The sequence below is a fragment of the Desmodus rotundus genome, chromosome 12 (genome assembly GCF_022682495.2).
Source record: "Desmodus rotundus isolate HL8 chromosome 12, HLdesRot8A.1, whole genome shotgun sequence".
Lineage (NCBI taxonomy): Eukaryota > Metazoa > Chordata > Mammalia > Chiroptera > Phyllostomidae > Desmodus > Desmodus rotundus.
Window position 1 is genome coordinate 39,976,754 of NC_071398.1, and position 22,075 is coordinate 39,998,828.

The following is a 22,075-nucleotide window of genomic DNA, read 5'->3' on the forward strand; positions in this document are numbered from 1 at the left end:
GTGTGATGTATGTGTTTTTGATGTAGTGTTCCGAGGGTGTGTGTTCGTCTACATGGCACTTCGTGATTGTGATTCTGTTGTGGTGTGATGGAGTGTGGAAGGGGTGTGCATTCCATTTCCTCATGTTTGCGAGTGTCAGTGGGGTTGGGTGATGGGGTAGTGTAGTGTGTGTGTGATTGTGAGGCTGGGGTGGGGTGTGATGGAGTGGTGTGTGTGTGTGACCCCAGTATCTGAGGTACCTGTGTGATGGTTGTGTGTGTGACGCTGAGTGCGGTCCTCTGGCTGTGATGTGTGCCCTGCAGTTTTGTCTCACGGGGTGGCTCTGCCATGGCTCTGGGTAGGGGGCACACACAGTGAGGGGGCCTCAGGGCTGCAGCACCCCTCTTCATTGTGGGGTCTTCCTTCCCTCTGGTGCCCTCTCCAGCTCCCCCTCCTGAACAACAGGCTACACAGTCTGCAGGCTCCCCCGCCCGCCTCACTGCGGACCGAGGTGCTCTGGGCCCCCTGCCTTGTTGCGGTGGTTTACAGGGCTTTCCCCCACCGGTGTCCGCCTCCCGCAGCGCACCCCTCTCCCTCGTGGCACACCCCCCCAGTGAGGGGAAATCCTGGGCTTTCCGTCTCTCAGCAACCCCTCCTCGGAGGCGCCACTCCGCCCCCCCCCCCCCATTGCGAGGGTCTCCAGGTTCCTCATTGCGGGGATCTCGGGGATCCCCCCTCCTACAGCGTTCCCCCTAGGCAGAGGCTGGGGGCGGGGAGGACAGCTGCAGTGCCGGGGGCGGGGTCTTGGGCCGTCAGTCAGGGCGGCGGCGCCCCTGATTGGTCCGCGCGGGTCCCCCCCGCGGGCGCGGGCATATGAGGCGGAGGAGGCTGCTGCGGCTGCAGACCCTGTGCGGTAGGGTTGACAGCCGGACAGACGCGCGGACCGAGGCGCCGGCGCTGCAGAGGCCCCCAGGCCGACCCCGCGCCAGAGCCCACCCCGAGGCCCCTGCCCCGGCCCCCTCCCCGCGCGCCAGCCGCTGACCCCTGAAGCCGCCGAGATGGGGGTAGGTGCTCGCCGGCCGGGCGGTGCGTGTGTGCGATCTAGCGCTTGCGGTTGTGTCTCTGACTGAGCGTGTGCGCGGACCGCCTGGGTCGCGGGGTCTGTGGCGCGTGTGGGTGTGTGTTTGTGCGCCAGGTCCTGGGGCACCGAGCGGTCCGCGGCAGCGCTGCCTGCCCGGGTGCTCGACAGGCTCGTGTGTGTGTGTGTGTGTGTGTGTGTGTGTGTGCATGTACATGCGCGCGCGCGTGTGAGCTCCTGCTCTGTCAGGCCTGGGGGGCCGTCTGTCTGAGACTGTGCAGCCGGTTGTGTCTGACTGTCCGCAACTACGTCTGGGTGTGTCTGCCAGCAGGCGTTTGTGCCTGGGGGCGTTAAAGCCCCTCTGCTTCCCTGGCCCGGGGGGTTGGGGGGACCAGATGACCTCTCTTTCTCCTTCCAGGCCTGGGTGCGGGGGCCTGCAGTTCGGTGCAGGGCGCCCTGGGGCTGTGGTCTGTGCCCAGCCCGTAATCTGGGGTAGCAGACACCGGGGGCTGTGAGGAGCAGGAGAACCATGGCTGAGGGCGCATGTTTGCAAATGCGTGGTGGTGGTGGTGGGATTTGTGCATGCCTCACTCTGCCCTTGCCTCGGTGTCCGTGTGTCCTTGTCTGTTTGCCAGTCTCTCCACCAGATGCTGTCTCCTTTCCTGGCTGACCACCTGACCCCGCCGCAGCCCTGGATTCCTCCCTGCGTGTCTGGGGCGGGGCCACAGGGGAAGGAGTGGGAGAAGGAGGCGGGTGGGATGAAAAGAGAGGGTGTGGATGGGAGAGGCTAATGGAAAGGGAATGTAAGGAATATAAGAAAGATGGCGGACAAAGGCTGATGGGCCCAGGGATAGAGGTGGGGGATGGGGCTACAGATCTGTAGATTGGGCTGGGTGAGGGGGAATGGGGAGAAGAAATGGGTGGGGAGAGGACTGGGAGAGAGGACGTGGTGGGGGGGGCGCGGGGGATGGCAGTCAGTGATGCCTCCAGGTGAGTGGGATGAACACAGGGAGCCCATGGGCAGATGGAGAAGAGGACTGAGGTAAAGGTCTTAGAGAAGGAACCAGAGTGAGGAGATGAGGCAAAGAAGCAGGGACACGAAGAGAAGTGAGGTGCTTTGTACATGGGAAGCAGAGACTGAGACGGTGTAAAAAGGACATGGATAAAGAGACAGCCATAGAGACAAAGACAGAGACACATGGGCAGAGAGACATGGGTGAGACACAGACAGACAAAGAGAGACACTGAGGCTGACATGGGGCAACCCAAGGACAGACATTTGTTATCCAGACACAACCTGACTCGGCCTGAATGACGGGAAGAGGAGGCAGAGGGCAATAGGGGAAGTTGAGGGAGAGATGTTCAGACATGATGCCCCAGGTGTGCTAAGAAGGGGAAGGACATCCTGGACCAGGTACAGAGGCTGTGCGAGCTGAGGGCCTCAGAGGGAGGCAGACAGCACCGAACATGGCAAGGAGCCGCATAGGCAGGCTGCGGTGACACAGGCATGTCCCCCACCCTCGGAGGTGCTCTACCCCACAGTGCACCCATCTGGGCCTTGTGCCTTCACTGGGAAAGCCTCGGCTCGCCCTCCAGCAGATGGATGTCCATCCCCAATGGAGTCTAGCCATGGCAAGAGAAAGCAAGAGCTCAGGTGTCCCAGCTCCCTCCCTCAGACCCGGAGTCCAGGCCCCCAGCCCCTTCCTCAGACCAGGAGTCCATGCCCCCAGCCCCACTTCCCTCAGACACAGGAGTCCAGGCCCCCAGCCCCACTTCCCTCAGACACAGGAGTCCAGGCTCCCAGCCCTTCCCCTCAGACACAGGGGTCCAGGCCCCCAGCCCTTCCCCTCAGACACAGGAGTCCAGGGCCCACTCCTAGGCCTCAGAGGGACCCAAGCATCAGCTCCCAGCCTCCCTTAAGGCTTCAGAGCTGAGCAGCTGGTTTTCCTCCCCACTCCTGTCAGGTTCCTTCATCTCCTCTCCTCCCTCCCCTTCCTATCTCTGCCTTGACCTCATGAGCTGATCTCTCCACATCTCTCCACATCCATGGGCCTACTTCTCTGCAGAGGCTGAGACCCCTCCTGGGACAGGGGATGGAGGAGTGTCCTCACTGTTCCCCAAGCCTTCGTGCTTCCCTGTCAGACGCAGTGCTGCTGCAGGGCTGGCCCAAGGCCAAGCCTCTCTCCTACCCCCTGCAAGTCTCTTAGAGGCTTGGGGTTGCAGCCCCCCCAGGAGTCCCCCAGCTCGGCCTCTGGTCTGGGGCAGACAGCAGGCAGCTCAGCCCTCTCTACAAGGTCACGAGGAGATTATCTCTGAGCCTCGCTGAGCCTGGGATCCCGGCTTGGCCGTGGGCCCATTGGACCTGTCAGCAGCCCTCTCCCAGCACCTGGCCTCACCCCTCCCCTCCAGTCACCGTCCCAGGACACTGCCTTCCCCATCTGCCCAAGCCACCAGGCTGGAACTTTAGTCATGCCCCCTCACACAGAATCCAGTCAAGCCAGGCCCAGGGCTTCTGCCTCTTGCTCTTCTGTACCCCAATCCCAGCCAGCTCCCACTCTGTCCTCCAGAGACCTGAAGTCAGTGATTGCCACTCTGTCCTCCAGAGTCTGTTCCCACCTCCTGTCTCCATCTGCCTGTGGCTCCCACCAGCCCTCAGGAGAGAGGCCAGGGCCCACAGCTTGTCAGTCAAGGCCCTCAGGACTGGCTGTCTCCCAAGATTTGCCGGGTCTCGTGAGACACAGAGACTGAGATATCCATGGGGCAGTGGAGTGAGGCCCAAGACAAGAGACAGGTGGACAAGATGGGAGAGCAACACACAGGAGAGCTGGAGCTGGAGGGACAGAGATGCAGAGATGGACGCAGAGACAGGCAGACACAGGGACGGAGAGAAAGATTGCAGAGCGAGACAGTGAGAGATGGACAGATAGGGAGACACACTGAGCATCACAGAGAGGAGGTAACCTGAGCGATGAAGACAGAGACACAGACAGAAAGAGGCAGATATAAGGATGGAGAAAGATGTGGAGACATGAAACACTGACACTTAGAGACAGTCTGAGATCCCAACACACCAACTTGGAGAGAGATAAGAACCCAGAGAGCCCCAGCTGGTGTGGCTCAGTGGATTGAGCACTGGCCTGTGAACCAAAAGGTCACAGGTTCGATTCCCAGTCAGGGCACATGCCTGAGTTGCATTGCAGGCCAGGTCCCCAGTTGGGGGATTGTGAGAAGCAACCACACATTCATATTTCTCTCTCTCTCTCTTTCTCCCTCCCTTCCCCTCTCTCTAGGAAGTAAATAAATAAAATCTTTAAAAAAATAAAGGAACCCAGAGAGACAAACTCAGCTGGACTCAGCAGAGATAGTTCCAGAGATGGAGACGGACATTGTGGACAGAGAAAGAGGCAGAGAGTTGAGGGAAACAAAATTCATACAGAGACAAATGCAGAGACACAGAGAGAGAAAAACAGAAGACATTAACTGATGAGGGAGAGAAATCAGGGATAGAAAGAGCCACAGAGATACAATGATGAAGAGATAAAGAGACAGAACGAGACAGAGAAGGACAAAACAGAACGAGACAGACGAGACAGACAGACACAGCAAGAAACACTCGAAGGTTAGACAGGTCCAGGGAGGGGAAGAAAGAGACAGAGGGAAACACACAGAGATAAGAAGACACATGGGGACAGAAGGGAAGTGGCCCACAGACATGGGCACAGAAATGGAGAGAGAAGCATAGACTGACCCGGATGGAGACCCTTGGGGACAGAGACCCAGAGATACATAGAGACGGTGAGGCCAGTCAGCAGAGACAAGACTCACAGGTTTGGGAGACACCCCTAGCCAAAGGGAAACCTACCCAGAGACACAGACTGAGACCCTGGGCCAGGCCCCTGCCCGAGGCCCAGGACCCAGTGAGAGAGAGCTCGGAGGGCCGGTGCGCCCCTGTAACCCCTTCTCGCCCGCAGTCTGGTGGCTCTGACAGCTATCGTGTCGCCACCTCGCAGGACAAGAAAGATGACAAGGGCTCGCCCAAGAAGAGCAAGGCCAAGGAGCGCCGGGACATGGACGACCTCAAGAAGGAGGTGGCCATGGTAAGCCCCACCCTCTGCGCCGCACAGCACCCCAGAGCAGGCCCCTCCCCACCCCTGGGGGCCTCGACCCTCACACACCTTCCCCCAAACTCCTGTCCTCAGACAGAGCACAAGATGTCAGTGGAAGAGGTCTGCCGGAAATACAACACAGACTGCGTGCAGGTGCGGTGGGCCTGGGGGAGGCATCGGGGCGACCCTGGGTCCTGGGGTGGTTGTGAAGTGCTGGGGAGCCAGGGCTGCTCAGGGGCAGTTCTGTGTGAGACCTGTGTCCCCCAGGGTTTGACCCACAGCAAAGCCCAGGAGATCCTGGCCCGGGACGGGCCTAATGCGCTCACGCCACCGCCCACCACCCCGGAGTGGGTCAAGTTCTGCCGCCAGCTCTTTGGGGGCTTCTCCATCCTGCTGTGGATAGGGGCCATCCTCTGCTTCCTGGCCTATGGCATCCAGGCGGGCACTGAGGACGATCCCTCGGGGGACAACGTGAGTGCCCTCCACCCGGCTCTGCACAAGAGCACTTCTCTGCATCCCCTTAGACTTCGAAGCCCACTCCTCTCTTTTTTCTCATGCACCTTCCACAATCTTCCCATCGAAAAACCACAGCAGGTGCAAGGAACAATGAGGCTCAGACAGGCCAGGTGATGTGCCCAAGAGCACATAGCAGGCCATGCGAGCTGGGGCTCCATCCCAATGCTGGGTGACCTCTACGGACTTGGGGACACACACTGCCAGGTGGCCATGGCCTGAAAGACACACAAAGAGACTGTGTTCATGTTGAGACACAGGCTCACCCACCTGTGGGCCTGTCCGAACCCACTGCAGGGACACAGGGGTCACGGTCCCCACAGACCCGAACACTGATGACATGCAGGTTCTTTCACGCATACACACGCACATGTGCAGAGTCAACGCAGTCACACTTGGACACAATCATGCTGCCACCTGGTTCAGACACACAGGCACGACAGGCAGATGGACAGATGGAAAGACAGACACAGGAACTCAAACACGCACAGGGTTGCAAGCAGACAAACACGAGGATCAAGCACAGACAGACAGCACTCTCAGAAATTAATACCTGAACAGTAAGACAGACAGACAGACAGGCACATACAGAGACTTCAACACAAACAGTCCTATAAATGTAAAGCCAGGCATGCAGACAGTCAGACAGACACACGGACCTAAACACAGACAGACACATGGACAGATAATAGCACACCCCAGATCCTCTAACACAGGCAGAAAGACAGACAGATGGATGCACAACATAGAGAATTAGACAGATCCAGACACCCAAACACACCCACGCTCAAAACAAGGGCCTCAAACATGGGTACAGACAGACTGACAGACAAGAGAGACTCAGACACGCAGCTCTTCAAAGGGACACAACCCTGGGGTCAGACACATAACTATAGACCCCCATGGATGCAAAGCTCCCTTCCAAGATCCCACAGACTCGGGGTGGGGCTGGCTGTGGCTCGGGCAGCCGTGACCCCGCATCTCCCCGCAGCTGTACCTGGGCATCGTGCTGGCAGCCGTGGTCATCATCACCGGCTGCTTCTCCTACTACCAGGAGGCCAAGAGCTCCAAGATCATGGAGTCCTTCAAGAACATGGTTCCCCAGGTGCGGGGCACCCAGAAGTAGCTGGGTGGGGGTGGACAGGTGGGTGGAAGCCATGCCAAGTGACCCCAGGCAGAGAGAGTCCAGCAGGTGACTCTTCTCCATCCCACACCAGCAAGCCCTGGTGATCCGGGAAGGTGAGAAGATGCAGGTGAATGCTGAGGATGTGGTGGTCGGCGACCTGGTAGAGATCAAGGGCGGAGACCGAGTCCCAGCGGACCTGCGTATCATCTCAGCCCATGGCTGCAAGGTGGGCCTGGGGCCCAGCTGTGCCCTTCCTCATGTGGCCAGGAGTCCAGGCCCCCAGCCCCTCCTCCCTCGGACCAGGAGTCCAGGCTCCTGTCCCTACCCCTCAGACCCACAGTTATCTTAGACCTAAGCAGGAAGCCCTGTCTGCTCCTCATGTACAGGAGCCCAGCCTCTGGCTTTCCAAACACCACTCACCCAGCCAGGCACTCAGGCTTCTATCTATGACCTCCAGGGACTCAGGCTTCAGCCCCAGTCTCCTTTGGACAAATGGCCCCTGATCCCAAGCCGCAGATTAAGCCCTCTCTCTGCTGCTCCTACCCGCAGGTGGACAACTCCTCCCTGACCGGCGAATCGGAACCCCAGACCCGTTCTCCCGACTGCACCCATGACAACCCCTTGGAGACTCGGAACATCACCTTCTTTTCCACCAACTGTGTGGAAGGTGAGGGGGGATGCAGCGGCGAGGGTGGGTGCGGCAGGGCGCCATGTTGGGGCTGAGATGGTCCAGACAAAGGGACATGCATCAGGGGCTTGGGTCCCTCTTGGTTTCACTGAGCTTTCCCTCACCTCAGTCTAACCCCCTTTGCCCTACAGGCACGGCTCGTGGTGTGGTGGTGGCCACAGGGGACCGTACCGTCATGGGTCGTATTGCCACCCTGGCTTCAGGGCTGGAGGTGGGCAAGACGCCCATCGCCATCGAGATCGAGCACTTCATCCAGCTCATCACCGGCGTGGCCGTCTTCCTGGGCGTCTCCTTCTTCATCCTCTCCCTCATTCTGGGATATACCTGGCTCGAGGCTGTCATCTTCCTCATCGGCATCATTGTGGCCAATGTCCCAGAGGGCCTGCTGGCCACTGTCACTGTAAGGCCTGGACCCTTACAGCGGGTCTGGGGGAGGAAGGGCTGGGGGCCCAGACCCCTGAGTCCGGGGAGAGAGGGGGGCTGAGACTCAGACCCCCAGGTCTGAGGGTGGAGGGGGCTTGGGCTTGGATTTCCGTGTTCTTGATAAGGGCAACTTGGGTACTGGGGACTGAGCCCCCCAGATCATCAATGAGGAGGGTCCTGGGACTTGGAGAGCCTCACTCACTGAACAACCAACAATCAAAAACCTTGAGAAACACTACGAGGCATAGGGGCCAACAGTGCCATCACTTTTCAAAGATAACTTACAAATTTAAGAAGTATACCGTAGTGGTAGAAAGTCTAAAGAATACATTACAGTAGTTTAAAAATAAAACAACATTCCCGTTCCCTCTGTCCGGCTGCGACCCCCACTGTGGAAGTCCGCTCTCTGCGCCCCCGGCAGGTTGGGGCCGTTGCAGCGTGTCAGAGTTTTCCGGCCCCTAGAAGGGGCCGTCCTCGGAACACTAGTCTGCCCTTTGATTCTTCATGTGCCAGCAGGCAGGCTTTCTGTTTTAGCATATTCAGAGCTACCCCAGGCCAAAGGCAAATAATGTACCCACGAAGCGTACGAATGTACGGCCGGAGAGTCTGCGTAAATGAAACACACCCATAGCAGTGGCACGAGGCTCAGGTTCCCCCAGCGCCCCCAAGACCTCATCCAGCCCCCGACCCAACCCCAGGGGAAGGCCCTGCTGAAGCATAACTTTCCTGCTTCGTATCAATTGGAATCATTCAGCTTGGACTCTTGTTTCTGGCTCTTTTTGGCTGAGCATCATGTTTTTGAACTTCATCCATGCAGTTGCCTGCAGCAGCGACGGGCTCATTGTCATGGCTGCCTAGTGTTCCATCTTCATCCCACAGTTCATCTACCCCTTTGGCGCTCGTGCCCATTTGGGTTGTTTCATTTCGAAGCTGTAATAAATGCTGCTGCTACGAGCATCCAGTACAAGCCTTTTAAGATGCATTTTTCTCTTGGTTTGTGCCTTGGGGTGGAATTGCTGGGGGGCATCATTGTCTCCTGCAAGCTCCCCAGAATTCTCCCCGGGCTGGGAAGTTGGGGTGTCAGTACTCGGATTGCTGGTCCAACCCTGCCGCCTGGCTCTGCCTGCCATTGGCCCGTCCTCGTGCACCCACAGGTGTGTCTGACGCTGACTGCCAAGCGCATGGCCCGGAAGAACTGCCTCGTGAAAAACCTGGAGGCCGTAGAGACCCTGGGCTCCACGTCCACCATCTGCTCCGACAAGACGGGGACCCTCACCCAGAACCGCATGACTGTTGCCCACATGTGGTTCGACAATCAGATCCACGAGGCCGACACCACTGAGGACCAATCAGGTGAGGGGGGGCTCAGGCGGGGGGCTGTGGGGACCTGGCCCCAAGGTGTCCCCAGCTGTGACACGTGCCTCCTCCAGGGACCTCGTTCGACAAGAGCTCGCACACCTGGGTGGCCCTGTCCCACATCGCCGGACTCTGCAACCGGGCCGTCTTCAAGGGCGGCCAGGACAACATCCCCGTGCTGAAGGTGGGTCTGGCAGCTGGCCGCCCTGGCCTGCCCGTGCCCACCCACGCTGCTCTGCCCTGACGTCCCTCTCTCTCCAGAGGGACGTGGCCGGGGATGCCTCTGAGTCGGCCCTGCTGAAGTGCATTGAGTTGTCCTCCGGCTCCGTGAAGCTGATGCGGGAACGTAACAAGAAAGTGGCTGAGATCCCCTTTAACTCCACCAACAAATACCAGGTACTTGGGGCTCTCTGTGACAGCCAACCTGGACCTCGCTGTCTCTATGATGCCTGAGCAGTCAGCTGCACCCCACTGTCCTCCTGCTCTCGGCAGGTTTCTGATCTTTGCAGAGCCTTGGTTTCCCCATCTGTGAAATCGGAAAGAGAGTATCCACCTGGCGGGGAGAGGAACAGACCTGAGTGTCTGCTGGAGCAGGAAGCAAAGGAGTAAAGCTCTTCCTGCAGCAGAGAGGGGGGACCAGCCAGGGATCTTTTTCATTCAGTCAACAAACATGTTTTTGAGCAGCCACCGCATCAGGCACGTGGCTCAGGTGTTGGGGACACACACAGCAGTGACAGAAGTCCCTCTCGTGGAACTTACCCTCTGGTGCTAGAAAACAGACAAGGACAAAGGTGCAAGGAAATGCTGAATATGCCTGCCAGTCTCCGTGCTGCGGGAGGGAGCTGCAGGAAGGGTTCTGGGCAGCGGGCACAGTGTGTGCAAAGGCCCTGGGGCAGGAGTGTGTTGATGTGTTTCGACAGGAGCCAGCAGCTAGTGTGGCAGAGCAGTGAGCCGGGAGAGGGGGAGTGGGAGCCGAGGGCAGGTCCCGTCAGGCCTTGTGGGCCGTGGAGGGGACTTGGGTGTGACTCTGAGGGGGACAGGAGCAGAGGAGCGATGGGACCTGACTCACATTTTTAACCCCTTTATTGAGCTATCATTCACATACCATAGAATCACCCATTTTAAAGTGCATAAGTCCATAGTTTTACGGATATGTGTGATCATCTGCGCAATCCAACCCATTTTTATCATCTCAGAAAGAAACCCCACATTTCTTAGCTATTGCCCCCAACCTCCCCCATCTCCCCAAGCCCTAGGCAACCCCTAATCGACTTTCTGTCTCTATGGATTTGCCTATTCTGGACTTTTCACATGAATGGGGCCCCACAATATGTGGCCTTTTGTGTCTGGCTTCTTTCGCATACTGTCTTCAAGCTCCCTCCCTGCTGTAGCGCAGGGCAGTGCTTCGCTCCGCTTTGTGGCCGGGTGGCCTTCCACTGAATGGATGGAACCCAGTTTGTTTGCTCCTCCTGGCTACTCCGAATAACGCTGCTGCGAGTGTCCACATGACAAGTTGTTTTTTTTTTTGTATTTATTTCTTTTTAGAGAGGGGAAGGGAGGGAGAAAGAAGGAGAGAAACATCAATGTGTGGTTGCCTCTCATGTGCCCCCTACTGGGGACCTGGCCTGCAACCCAGGAACATGCTCTGACTTGGAATCGAACCAGTGACCCTTTGGTTTGCAGGCCGGCGCTCAATCCACTGAGTCACACCAGCCAGGGCTCACATGACAAGTTTTTGTGTGGATGTAGTTTGCATGTCTCTTGGGTGTATACCTAGGGATGACTAGGTCACGTGGTAACTATATCTAACCTTTTAGGGAGTGGCCAGACTGTTGTCCAAAGTGGCTACATCATTTCCCACTAACTCACATTGCTTAAAAGGTCCTCTTGGCTGCTGTGGGGAGGAAATGCTAAGGGGCAGGGTGGGCCGAAACGGGGGTTCAGTGTGGAGACCGCTGCAATGCCCCACGTGAGAGGTGGGGGTGGCCGGATGGGGCTCTGGAGGTAGGAGGTGAGAAGAGGTCAGAACCTGGGTGTACTTCAGAGCTGAGCCGACCAGATTTGGCGATGGGTCAGATGTGGGGTAAGGAGTTGGGGGAGGCAAAGGGCAGGCAGAGAGACACATGTCCTATGGACGAACAGCGGATATTTCCGTGAGAAACACAGAGGGTCAGAAATGTCTGTGAGACAGAGACAGACGCGGCAGGGATGAACAGAGATCTCTGCGAGAGCCCCAGAAACAGATGACCTCTCAGGTAGAGAGCTAGACAGTGCCCTCTGGGGGAGCTGTCTGTCCTGGCATGCATGGCTCTGGGTGGCCCTGGGGGTCCTCTCCCTGCCACATGGGCAGCCTCCAGGTCCCTGTGAGGCTCAGGCACACCCACCCTCTGCTCGGCCCACAGCTCTCCATCCACGAGACCGAGGACCCCAACGACAACCGGTACCTGCTGGTGATGAAGGGCGCCCCTGAGCGCATCCTGGACCGCTGCTCCACCATCCTGCTGCAGGGCAAGGAGCAGCCGCTGGACGAGGAGATGAAGGAAGCCTTCCAGAATGCCTACCTGGAGCTTGGTGGCCTGGGCGAGCGTGTGCTGGGTGCGCACCATGGGTGGGGCAGGAGCTGGGTCATCTCTGGGGACCCCTTGGGGTTAAGGAGGGGCATGATGCTGCCCAGAGTAGGGCCTCCCAGAATGCACCATGAATGAATGAATGAATGAACGAACAAATGGTAAAGGATGGCATCTTTAGGAAATGGTGTTGGCTGACTGGCCGGCCCACTGGGAGATGGGTGCCGGGACCGGACAGCCGGGAGCCGTGGGGAGGTGGTACAGAGGCCCGGGGCTAGAGGCCTCATGCCCCACGCCATCTCTGCCCCCAGGTTTCTGCCATTATTACCTGCCCGAGGAGCAGTTCCCCAAGGGCTTTGCCTTCGACTGTGACGACGTGAACTTCACCACAGACAACCTTTGCTTTGTGGGCCTCATGTCTATGATCGACCCACCCCGGGCAGCCGTCCCCGATGCGGTGGGCAAGTGCCGAAGTGCAGGCATCAAGGTTTGGCCTGGGGCAGCTGGGAGGGGGCAGGGCCAGCGCCCTAGGGGCCGGTGCGGAGGCTGGACCATCACCAAACAATGCCCACAGGTCATCATGGTCACAGGCGATCACCCCATCACGGCGAAGGCCATTGCCAAGGGCGTGGGCATCATCTCCGAGGGCAACGAGACTGTGGAGGACATTGCCGCCCGGCTCAACATTCCAGTCAGCCAGGTCAACCCCCGGTGAGTGCCACCCACTGGCTCAGCCTCGTTCCCAACAGGGTGGCTGGTCCCCTTCCTTCTGGGCCTCCTCTGGTGACTCGGTGCCCGGTCCCATTCCTCCTCGAGGCTGGGGTAGTTTCACACCCCAGCTTTGCCACTCCTGGGCTGCGTGACCTTGAACAAGTCATTCAGCCTCTCTGAGCCTCAGCTTCAGAGCCTGGCCCTCTGCCTCCCCTGTCTGTGGGTCTGGCCAGTCTGGCTCTCTGTCCATCAGTCACTGCACCACTCCCCACTCATGCTGACCGCTCTCTGCTCCTCCCAGGGACGCCAAGGCCTGTGTGATCCATGGCACTGACCTCAAGGATTTCACCTCCGAGCAAATTGACGAGATCCTGCAGAACCACACTGAGATCGTCTTCGCCCGCACATCCCCCCAGCAGAAGCTCATCATTGTGGAGGGCTGTCAGCGACAGGTATGCTGGGGTGGGGCCCGCCACAGACAGGAGGGGGTCGGGGCCGGGCTGCTGGTCCTTGGGGGGAGGGGGCTGGGGCCAGGCCTCTGGGAATCCTCCCTACCTTCTCTCTCTGCAGGGAGCCATCGTGGCCGTGACTGGGGACGGCGTGAATGACTCCCCCGCTCTGAAGAAGGCCGACATCGGGGTGGCCATGGGCATTGCCGGCTCTGACGTGTCCAAGCAGGCAGCGGACATGATTCTGCTGGATGACAACTTTGCCTCCATCGTCACGGGTGTGGAGGAAGGTGAGTGGCCAGGTGGCCCTGGAGACCGGGGTCCCTGCGTGAGGCCAGAGAAGGGGAAGGGGAATAGGTCAGTGCTGCCACAGAATGCACAATGGGGAGACCCCAGAATCCCACCGGGCCGTGGAGCCTGAGCTTCTCCTTTTCAGTCTCCCTCCCCCAGGGGCTGGGGCAGGACCGAGCTGATGCCCTTCTGGGTCCCAGCGTTGCCCGGCGCAGGGCCAGTCTGGTGGGCAGACTCAGAAACATTCTTAAAGCACTTCTAAGGACGACCACGGGAACAGAGAGTCCCGTAAGAGCCCTCAGGAGGACCCTCACCCAACCTGGGGTCGGGGCCAAGGAAGCTTCCCAGAGTGGACAGGGACCGCTGCCAGTACCAAGGACCAGGTTGGCGTCGTCACGTAGGCAGTGCCAGGAGAGGGAGTGCCAGGGAAGGGAGTGCAGGCAGAGGAAGCTGAGTGTGCAAAGGCGAGGCGGGTGAAGGGGCCATGTGTGAGGCGGGACGCTGGGAGCCCAGCCACACAGCCCAGGCACTGCCCCCTAACGGGCCTTGATGCGGCTTCAGAGGGGGCTTGTTCACACTTAATTTTATTCTGATCATCAAAGTAATTCATGATAATTATATAGAATGTAGAAAAGCATGAAGAAGAAAATTGGCATCACCCATAACCTCATCATCCAGAAATCATCACTGTTCATGCTGTGGTGCATTTCCTTCCAGTTTCTCCCTTCCCCATTCGAAACGTCCCCAGTGTAACAAATCATGCGTAAGAGAGAACTCGAACAGGAAAGCTGAGCCGAGAGTGGCAAACTCAATGCCCTACTCCTTGCCGCCTGCTTCCCAGAGGACACCATGGCTAACCCTTGTCACGCCCCCGGCCACCTGTGTGTGTGCGGTGCACACATGGTACACATGTTCACGCCTTCCCAACCTGTACTGGGCTCCCGCCTTGCTCTCCACGCGGGTGCTGGAGATAAGCTGTGAGGGGAGCAGACACGGTCCCTGCCCTCAAGGACCCGGGGAGACAGCCTTAAGTTCACAGACAGATAGAGACCTAATGACAAATTGTGGCAAGTGCTAAGAGAGCAAGCAGGGCGCTATGACAGGTAGTAATGGGGGCCACGCCTAGAGAGGGTGCACAAGGACGGGCTCTCTGGAGTGACAAAAGCGAAGCTGAACTTCCAGGAGGGGAAAGCCCAGGGACGCCCCAGAGCTGGGCGCATGCGCAGGAGCCGCACTGACGCCACTGCCCAGCTCTGGCAGTCACCAGCTCCCCCGCCCACCACTGCGCACCCTGGGTCACGGTCAAGAGCATTTAAGTCGTTGTTTCACCTGTAAATTCTTTAAGATGTGAAACTACCAGCCTGTGGAGAGCAGCGCATGCGTGTGCGTTAGAGGGAAAGCAATAGCGGGTGTGAACACCTGAGCCTCTCACTTTGCACAAAGCTGACAAACCATCGACACCGACGCGCATCCGGCCTTTCCACTCCGTCTTCACGACATATCTTGTTGCTCGTGTCTCTCAGCGCACGCGAGACGGTGGAGGGACAGGCTGGCTGGAGTCACCCTCGGTTTCTTTGTACTTGATACGCACCGTACTGATTGCATTGAGGGGGGCCAGGACACACGTGCAGTAAGGCGGGCTGCTCGAGGACTTTCACACGTGTGCACGTCCGTGCAACCACCAGACCCCGACTGAGAGCGCATCTCCAGCCCCCCGTTAGGGCTTCGTCAGGCCCCCATCCGTGGTATCTCCGGGGCGTGGTTGCAGGAGTGTGGACAGGGGGCGGGTGAGGGGATGGATTAGCAAGGACGTGTGGCCTGCACAGGGAAGGGGCAGAGAGAATAGGGTGTCACAGTTCGGTCCCGAGGTCTGAACCTGTCCCTGCCATAGGCCGCCTGATCTTTGACAACCTGAAGAAGTCCATCGCCTACACCCTGACCAGCAACATCCCCGAGATCACCCCCTTCCTGCTGTTCATCATGGCCAACATCCCGCTGCCTCTGGGCACCATTACCATCCTCTGCATCGACCTGGGCACCGACATGGTGAGCTTCCAGCCTCTCCCGGGGCCTCGGGAGGGTGGGCCCCTCACTCCTGGCTCACCTGGCCTCTCCTGCCCAGGTCCCTGCCATCTCATTGGCGTACGAGGCCGCCGAGAGTGACATCATGAAGAGACAGCCCAGGAATCCACGCACGGACAAGCTGGTCAATGAGAGGCTCATCAGCATGGCCTACGGGCAGATTGGTGAGGATGTGGGGACCCCGCCTTGACTATGGCCAGATGGACCTGGAGCAGTGCCCGGCCCACTGTGGGCGTTCAGAACCCTTGTGCTGAATGAGTGCCATACGCGCAGGGCTTGGTGCTGGAGGTTTGGAAGGAGAGGCTTGAAGATGGCTGGTGGTCACCATGGTGGGGCCGGCACAGGTGGAGGCCAGGCCTGGGGGGGGGTGCACCCAGGGAGTGCACAGGACACTGCATGGCAGCAGGTCAGGGCTGGCCCCAGGCCGGCCACTCCCAAGCCCAGTGCTCCCCCTCTGGGGAAGGAAGAGACCAGCCTGTGAGCTCTCTGAGGGCAAGACTGAGCCCCTTTCCCATGCTCTATGCCTCTTCCTCGACCTGCGGCTGGAGGTGATGTGTGCAGAGCCTCAGAGGTGCTGAGCTCCTGGTCACTGGGAGGGTCCCTGTAAGCAGAGGCTTCATGGTGATGATCAGAAGCCTGGGGAGGTCATTTCTGCATATGGGGACCTGTAAGACTCAGGCCTGAGGGCCCTTGGGGACTTCCTGAAGTTCAGGTGGTCTGGCTCAGGTAGGAGGGAGCCACCAGGCTATCTGTCTACGGAGAGCCCTCTCCCTGAGACTTCTGTCCCAGATGACCCATCTCAGGCGCTCGCCACCAGGCTGCCCTCTGGGAGCCCTGCCCCGGATGATGTTTAGGCAGGAGGACTGAGGTGGCCCACCCTCCTCCTGGCAGGGGTCTCCAGGGGCCCCAGAAGTGCTGTGGGCCGCTGTCCACCCCTACTTGAGCCTCTCCTCACCTCCCTTTTCTGCTCCCCACAGGAATGATCCAGGCTCTTGGTGGCTTCTTCTCCTACTTTGTGATCCTGGCAGAGAATGGTTTCTTGCCTGGCAACCTGGTAGGCATCCGGCTGAACTGGGATGACCGCACCGTCAACGACCTCGAGGACAGTTATGGGCAGCAGTGGGTGAGTGGGGCTGGGCCCCACGGCCTGGCAGGAGCTCCCAGTTAGCGTCCCCCAGGCAAGCTGTCCTGCTTCCTGCGATGGCCTTCTGCCCCAGGGTCCATGTCAAGACCCTCGCTGGGCACATGGGGCCTCCTGGTGCTCGAGGCCCAGCCTGTCATGGGTCTGGTGCCCACTGGCCACGCTCTCTGGCCCACTGGGCAAGATACCTTCACTGCCCTCTTCCCCATCTCTTTCTGTCCCTTCAAAGTTCACTGGTGCCTGTCCCATCTCCCTCCATGCCCGGGGTGGTCCCTGGTCCCTGACAACTGAGGTCCCCATTAACCTCTGCTTCCCAGTGCATCCCTGACTCTTCCCATGGGGCTATAAGCCTAAGAGGGGAGACGTGTCTGAGGTCCTGCGGGACCCCATTGGGACAGAGGCCCTGCTTTGCCTGGGGTGCAGACCAGGAGCGGGCGCCGGGGCCGCGGCCCACACTGACTGCTGTCTTTCACCTGGCCATGGTTCTTGCAGACATACGAGCAGAGAAAAGTGGTGGAGTTCACGTGCCACACAGCCTTCTTTGTGAGCATCGTGGTTGTCCAGTGGGCCGACCTGATCATCTGCAAGACCCGCAGGAACTCTGTCTTCCAGCAGGGCATGAAGTGAGGGCTGCACGGGGCTGCCTGTCTGCCCTCCCCTCGGGCTGTTTCCGCTTTTGCTTCTGAGTTGATTCCATCTCCAGTGACCTGTCTGTCTTGCGTTCTCCCCCACCCCCCTGCCCCACCCCCCCTTCTCTCTCTCTCTCTCTCTCTCTCTCTCTCTCTCTCGTGTGTGTGTGTGTGTGTGTGTGTGTGTGTGTGTGTGAGAGAGAGAGAGAGAGAGAGAGAGAGAGAGATTGGGTCCATATCCCTGCCTGCCCTTGTGTCTGTCCTTGTCTCTACCTTTCCGTCCTTACCTTTCATTGTCGCCACCTCCTGGGATCTGTCTCGTTTTGTCTCTCTCTGCACTGTGTCTCTGCGCCTGTCTCTCCCTCTGCCTTTGGGTGCGCTTGTCTCTGTGGGTGGGGTAGGGTTGCCAGGGTCCAGCCCTGACTGTGCCCCCAGGAACAAGATCCTGATCTTCGGGCTGTTTGAGGAGACAGCCCTCGCTGCCTTCCTGTCCTACTGCCCCGGCATGGACGTGGCCCTTCGCATGTACCCTCTCAAGTGAGTGCCCCTCGCCACCCCCAGGACGCCCCCCACCAGCTTCAGGATCCTAGGAGGAGCCTTCACCATGGGACATCCTCACAGGCCCCACCTCTCCCGGTGTCTCTTGGAAGCCCCTCCTCTGTGTCCCCCACTGCAGCCCCTGTTCTGATGTCACCAAGTCTGCCCCCGCCGCCGTGGGATGTCCTCACAGTGGGTGCTCCCACTGTGAGCCACAGCCAAGGCACCCCTCTCACTGTGGCTGTGAGCCACAGCCAAGGCACCCCTCGCTTGTGGGCAGGAGGGACCAAGGGAGAACCCCCTCGGCATGGCCCCTCCTGTCCCCTGGGACTCTGCCTACTGTCCCCACTTGAGGCCCCACACTGACGCCCTCCTGCTGTCCCGTCTCTGCAGGCCCAGCTGGTGGTTCTGTGCCTTCCCCTACAGCTTCCTCATCTTCGTCTATGATGAAATCCGCAAACTCATCCTGCGCAGGAACCCAGGGGGTGAGGGGCCAGTGGGGCAGAGGGACGGGGCAGAGAGCTGGCTGGGGGGACAGGCAGCCGCAGCTGGGGGCGGGGCAGGGAAGCCCCACGTGACCTGTCTGATGTTAATCTCACTCTGTCTCCCCATGTCCCTTCTGTGTCTTCTCTCCCTGTCTGTCTGGGCCTCTGCTCTTTCTTTCTGCCTGTCCCCATCCTTTCGCTGTCTTTCTGTCTTTCTCTCTTCCTCTTTCTTGCTGTGCTTCTCCCCATGCCTGTCCCTCTGTGTCTGTTTCTTGCCTCTCCAGGTTGGGTGGAGAAGGAAACCTACTACTGACCTCAACCCAGCACCTCGCCCATCTCTTCCCTGCCCCTCCCCACAAGCCCAGGACAGCCCCCTCCTGTCCCCCCCATTTTGTATTCTGGGGGGAGGGGCCTTCTCTCCCCATGGCCCCCACCTCGGTCCCATCCTCTCAAAGTATCCCTGGCCTTCTCCCTCTCTTTCCGCCTCTGGCTGGCTTCTCTCCCCGCCCCCGCCCTGCCTCTCTCCTCTTCCTCCTGTGTCTGTTCCTCTCCCTCTCCTCACCCCTACCTCCCAGCCCCCTCCCTGGGCTCTTTTTTACTCCCCCTCAATGTTCCCCCTGCCCTGGCTGATGCCATCTCTGGTTCTGGACAATTATCAAATATATCAGCGGGGAGAGAGAGGCGGTGTGTGTTGTGCTTGCTTTCCGGGCCGGAGGTGTGGGTGGCTGGTGCCCGGTGCTGGCGCACTGGCTGGGGTGCACACCGTGCCAGGAGGAGAGGCTGGCACCAGTTTGGGAGTCCCGGAGTCGCAGGGTCAAGGAGTCGTGGCGTTTTAGACCGAACTAAAGTTAGCGGGAAAGCGGTTTGAATTCTTCAGGAGATGGGATTGTGGGTCAAAACAGGGGAGAGGGAGTGTTGGAGTAGGGCCCGGGCTGGGAGGCGATGACGGGTCAGCCCAGGTGATGGCGGTGGTGAGCATGGAGCACGGCTCCGTGCTCTGCCCCCTCCTAAGCACTTTATGTCTGTACGCTCACTTAATCCTCACAAGTGTGAGGCGCAGAGAGGGGCAGCGACTTGCTCAAGGTCACCGAGCTAAGAGGTAACAGATCTGGGATTTGTTCAGGCTATCCAAGCTCTAAGTCACTGTGCTATTTTCTCTATCTTTTATTGAGAGAAACTTTCATACAGTGAAGTGTACAAATCTTAAAGGCACAGCTGAACAATTTTAAAAATTGTATCCACCCAGATCAAGGTATAGAACATCTCCATCCACCCAGAAAATTCCCTTGTGGCCCTTTCCAGCCAGCCCCCTCTGCAGAGGAAGCCCCTGACCTGACTTCTGTGGTACCTGTTCTTGCACTTTGTGTAAATCAAACCTTGTGGCTTGCTGTCTCGTGTGTCTGACTTCTTGTTCTCAACTTTGTGTCTGGGAGAGCCACCCACGCTGTCATATGTGTTGGAAGCCTACTCCTTTTCATTGCCATATAGTATTCCACTGTGTGACTATAACATAATTTGTCCGTCTGTTCTCCCGGTGATGGACATTAGGGTTGATTCCTCTTCAGAGGCTGTTACAATTGGTGCTGGTAGGGATAGGAACATTCTAGTAATGATACACCTAAGGGTGGGACTGCGGGACATGAGATGGACTGTGTTTAGCTTTAATTGAAACAGCCTGACCTTTTCCAAAGCCCTTGTGTCGTTCTGCATTCCCACTGTGCGTGAAAGTCCCAGTTGCTCCACATCCCTGTCAACATTTGATATTGTCAGCCTTTTGAATTTTGACCATTCTGTTGGGGCAGCTATACCACTTCCCTCGAGGCAGCCTTCCTGACAGAGCCCAGGGATGTGACTCAGGAGGGCCTGGGGCCAGGGTGCAAGGAGCTCACGAGTGTGACTGAGTGTATGCACAAGCCCATTGCACGAAACAATGGCTGAAGGAGTGCCTGAATCTGAGGGGAAGGGGTGGTGTGAGCCTGGACCTTCCTCAGGGAGGCTGCAGAGACTACTTTATTCATCAGGTGCAGGGTAAGAAATGCTCCCACAGACAGGTAGGCAATCAGAAGCCCAGAAAGGGCAGGGACTTCCCTGAAGTCACACAGCAGGAATACTCGAATAACCCAGGTTCCTGATTGTCTATGCTAAGGTCTTCTTACCCTCCCAGCTCTTCTTCCTCTGGGATCCAAGAGACAGGAAAGAGACCTCAGGCGAGAGGGACCATGGGGCCAAGACCCATCTCCCAGTCTTCTCAGGTGCCCCCTCATCTCCCACCATCCCCCTAATTCAAGGCCCACCTGCCATAGGATAGGCCCCCTCTCTCAAGGACCCAATCTCCCACTATCCCCTTGTCTCGAGGATCCTCCCATCTGTCACAATACCTCTCTCTGCCTTAGGGCCCCATCTCCCACAATACCTGGGACAAATCTCCCTAAACCCCAGATTCAAAGTTTTCCCCCATCCCCTGCTCAGGGGGCCCCTCCAACAGTGTCCTTGCCTGTGGACTCTGCTGTCCATGGCCCATGCTGTTCTGTTCCTCCAGGCCTTTGCCCGTTATGTCCTCTGCTCAGAACAAGTACTGGTGGGCTGTAGAGTAAAATTGCTCCAATTGAGTGAGTTCCTGTCAGGAAACCCAACAGCTCACACAATAGAAGTCAAACAAATTTCCCAAGGATGGCCACGAGAGGAGGCAGCTGCTGGGCCTCTGCCCCCAACTCTCTGCTCCCCAATATTTATCTTCCTCCTGGGGGCTCTTTCCCTGGTGACCCTGCTCCCAGCACTTGGAACTCCGGGGGTATTCCCCCACTGATGCTCACCATCCTCCTTTGATTTCCTGAAGCCAAGTAGGAAACCTGAACAAGATTCTACTAAAAGCCTGGAACTGATAAACAGTGAGGAGCCAACTGACCTTCAAAGTGTGGCTCATTCAGCTTCAGTTTAGGAACCCCCTCGGGGGGCCTCCCTGCCTATGGCTCCACTAGCCCCTTTGGCAGAGTTGTATCCCCCACTTCCTGGGAGGGCCCTCTGGCAGCCTCCTCCCAGCTCCCCCTGGGTGACAGCAGGGACAGAGGCCCTTCTGGGTACAATCTCGCTTCCTGCCTCCCCAGATCATCCCGAACCCATGACAGATAAGTCATGTTGAAAAGTTGTATCATATTCCCTGGCTGACTGGCTCAAGCACGAAAGGGACGTGGACCACGGAAGACAACAGTTGGGGTTAAGAGCTACCTGGATATCCCACATGGGAATTCTCCTTCAGCCCCACCCAGCCTTGAAAAGTCAGGCCCTCAGTTCATTGAAGGGAAGCCAGGCTTCCTGTGACTTCAGTACACATTCTTGAAGCTGTTCTGTGTGGTTTTCCCACAACTCACTGGGAGGCGGGGTATGGGCAAAGACAGAGAAATACACTTGTCGGAACTGAGAAAAGAAAGGCCCAGGTCTCAGACACTCTTTGGGACATCCAGGGGGCCAGCAGCCCTTCTTGATACGCTACTGTTAAATCTGAGTAGGCTGAACTCTAGAAATAATCATAACATTCATGATACTGAAACCACAGGGATTGGATTATAATTGTGCTTTTTTTAATATCAGAGGCCAGCCATCTGAGAAGGTGGTGGGTAAAAATCCAAACATCCACCTCACCCTGAGCTTTCAGAAGCAAGTTTATATAGGGGAAACATGGGAATTTGGGAGGGGGATATTCCTAGGGTGAGCACAGGCTGCTGTTTCTTTTGGAAGTAAGGGGACGGGGCTCCCCTTGTTCAGGCGTTATCTCTCCGTTTGCCTTAGCCTTCTTCTCTCTCCGCCCCCACACCTGTGGTTTATAGTCAAGGAGGCTATGTGTTCTCTGGTTAGGGAGAAGAGGTATAAACCATTGGCTCTCAAGTGTCCTTCGTAAGGGGAGATAGCCTTGCAAT

General features: G+C 58.1%; 1 protein-coding gene across 2 annotated transcripts; it reads left to right on the forward strand.

Moving 5' to 3' along the window:
* The first annotated feature begins 911 nt into the window (after positions 1-911).
* ATP1A3 (ATPase Na+/K+ transporting subunit alpha 3) lies at positions 912-18,841 on the forward strand. 2 transcript variants are annotated; one of them, XM_045185577.3, is made up of 23 exons: positions 912-1,043; positions 5,029-5,154; positions 5,257-5,316; positions 5,431-5,634; positions 6,668-6,781; positions 6,894-7,028; positions 7,352-7,469; positions 7,622-7,890; positions 9,068-9,266; positions 9,344-9,453; positions 9,531-9,665; positions 11,672-11,864; positions 12,148-12,323; positions 12,411-12,547; positions 12,849-12,999; positions 13,118-13,286; positions 15,179-15,333; positions 15,410-15,533; positions 16,347-16,492; positions 17,003-17,133; positions 17,575-17,676; positions 18,070-18,161; positions 18,446-18,841. In XM_045185577.3, the coding sequence occupies exons 1-23, from the start codon at positions 1,038-1,040 to the stop codon at positions 18,472-18,474; spliced, it is 3,081 nt and encodes a 1,026-aa protein (XP_045041512.1). In that variant the 5' UTR covers positions 912-1,037; the 3' UTR covers positions 18,475-18,841. The 2 variants fall into 2 exon arrangements, with proteins under 2 accessions (XP_045041512.1, XP_024433413.1); XM_024577645.4 differs by having other exon boundaries at positions 5,068-5,154.
* Positions 18,842-22,075: the final 3,234 nt, after the last annotated feature.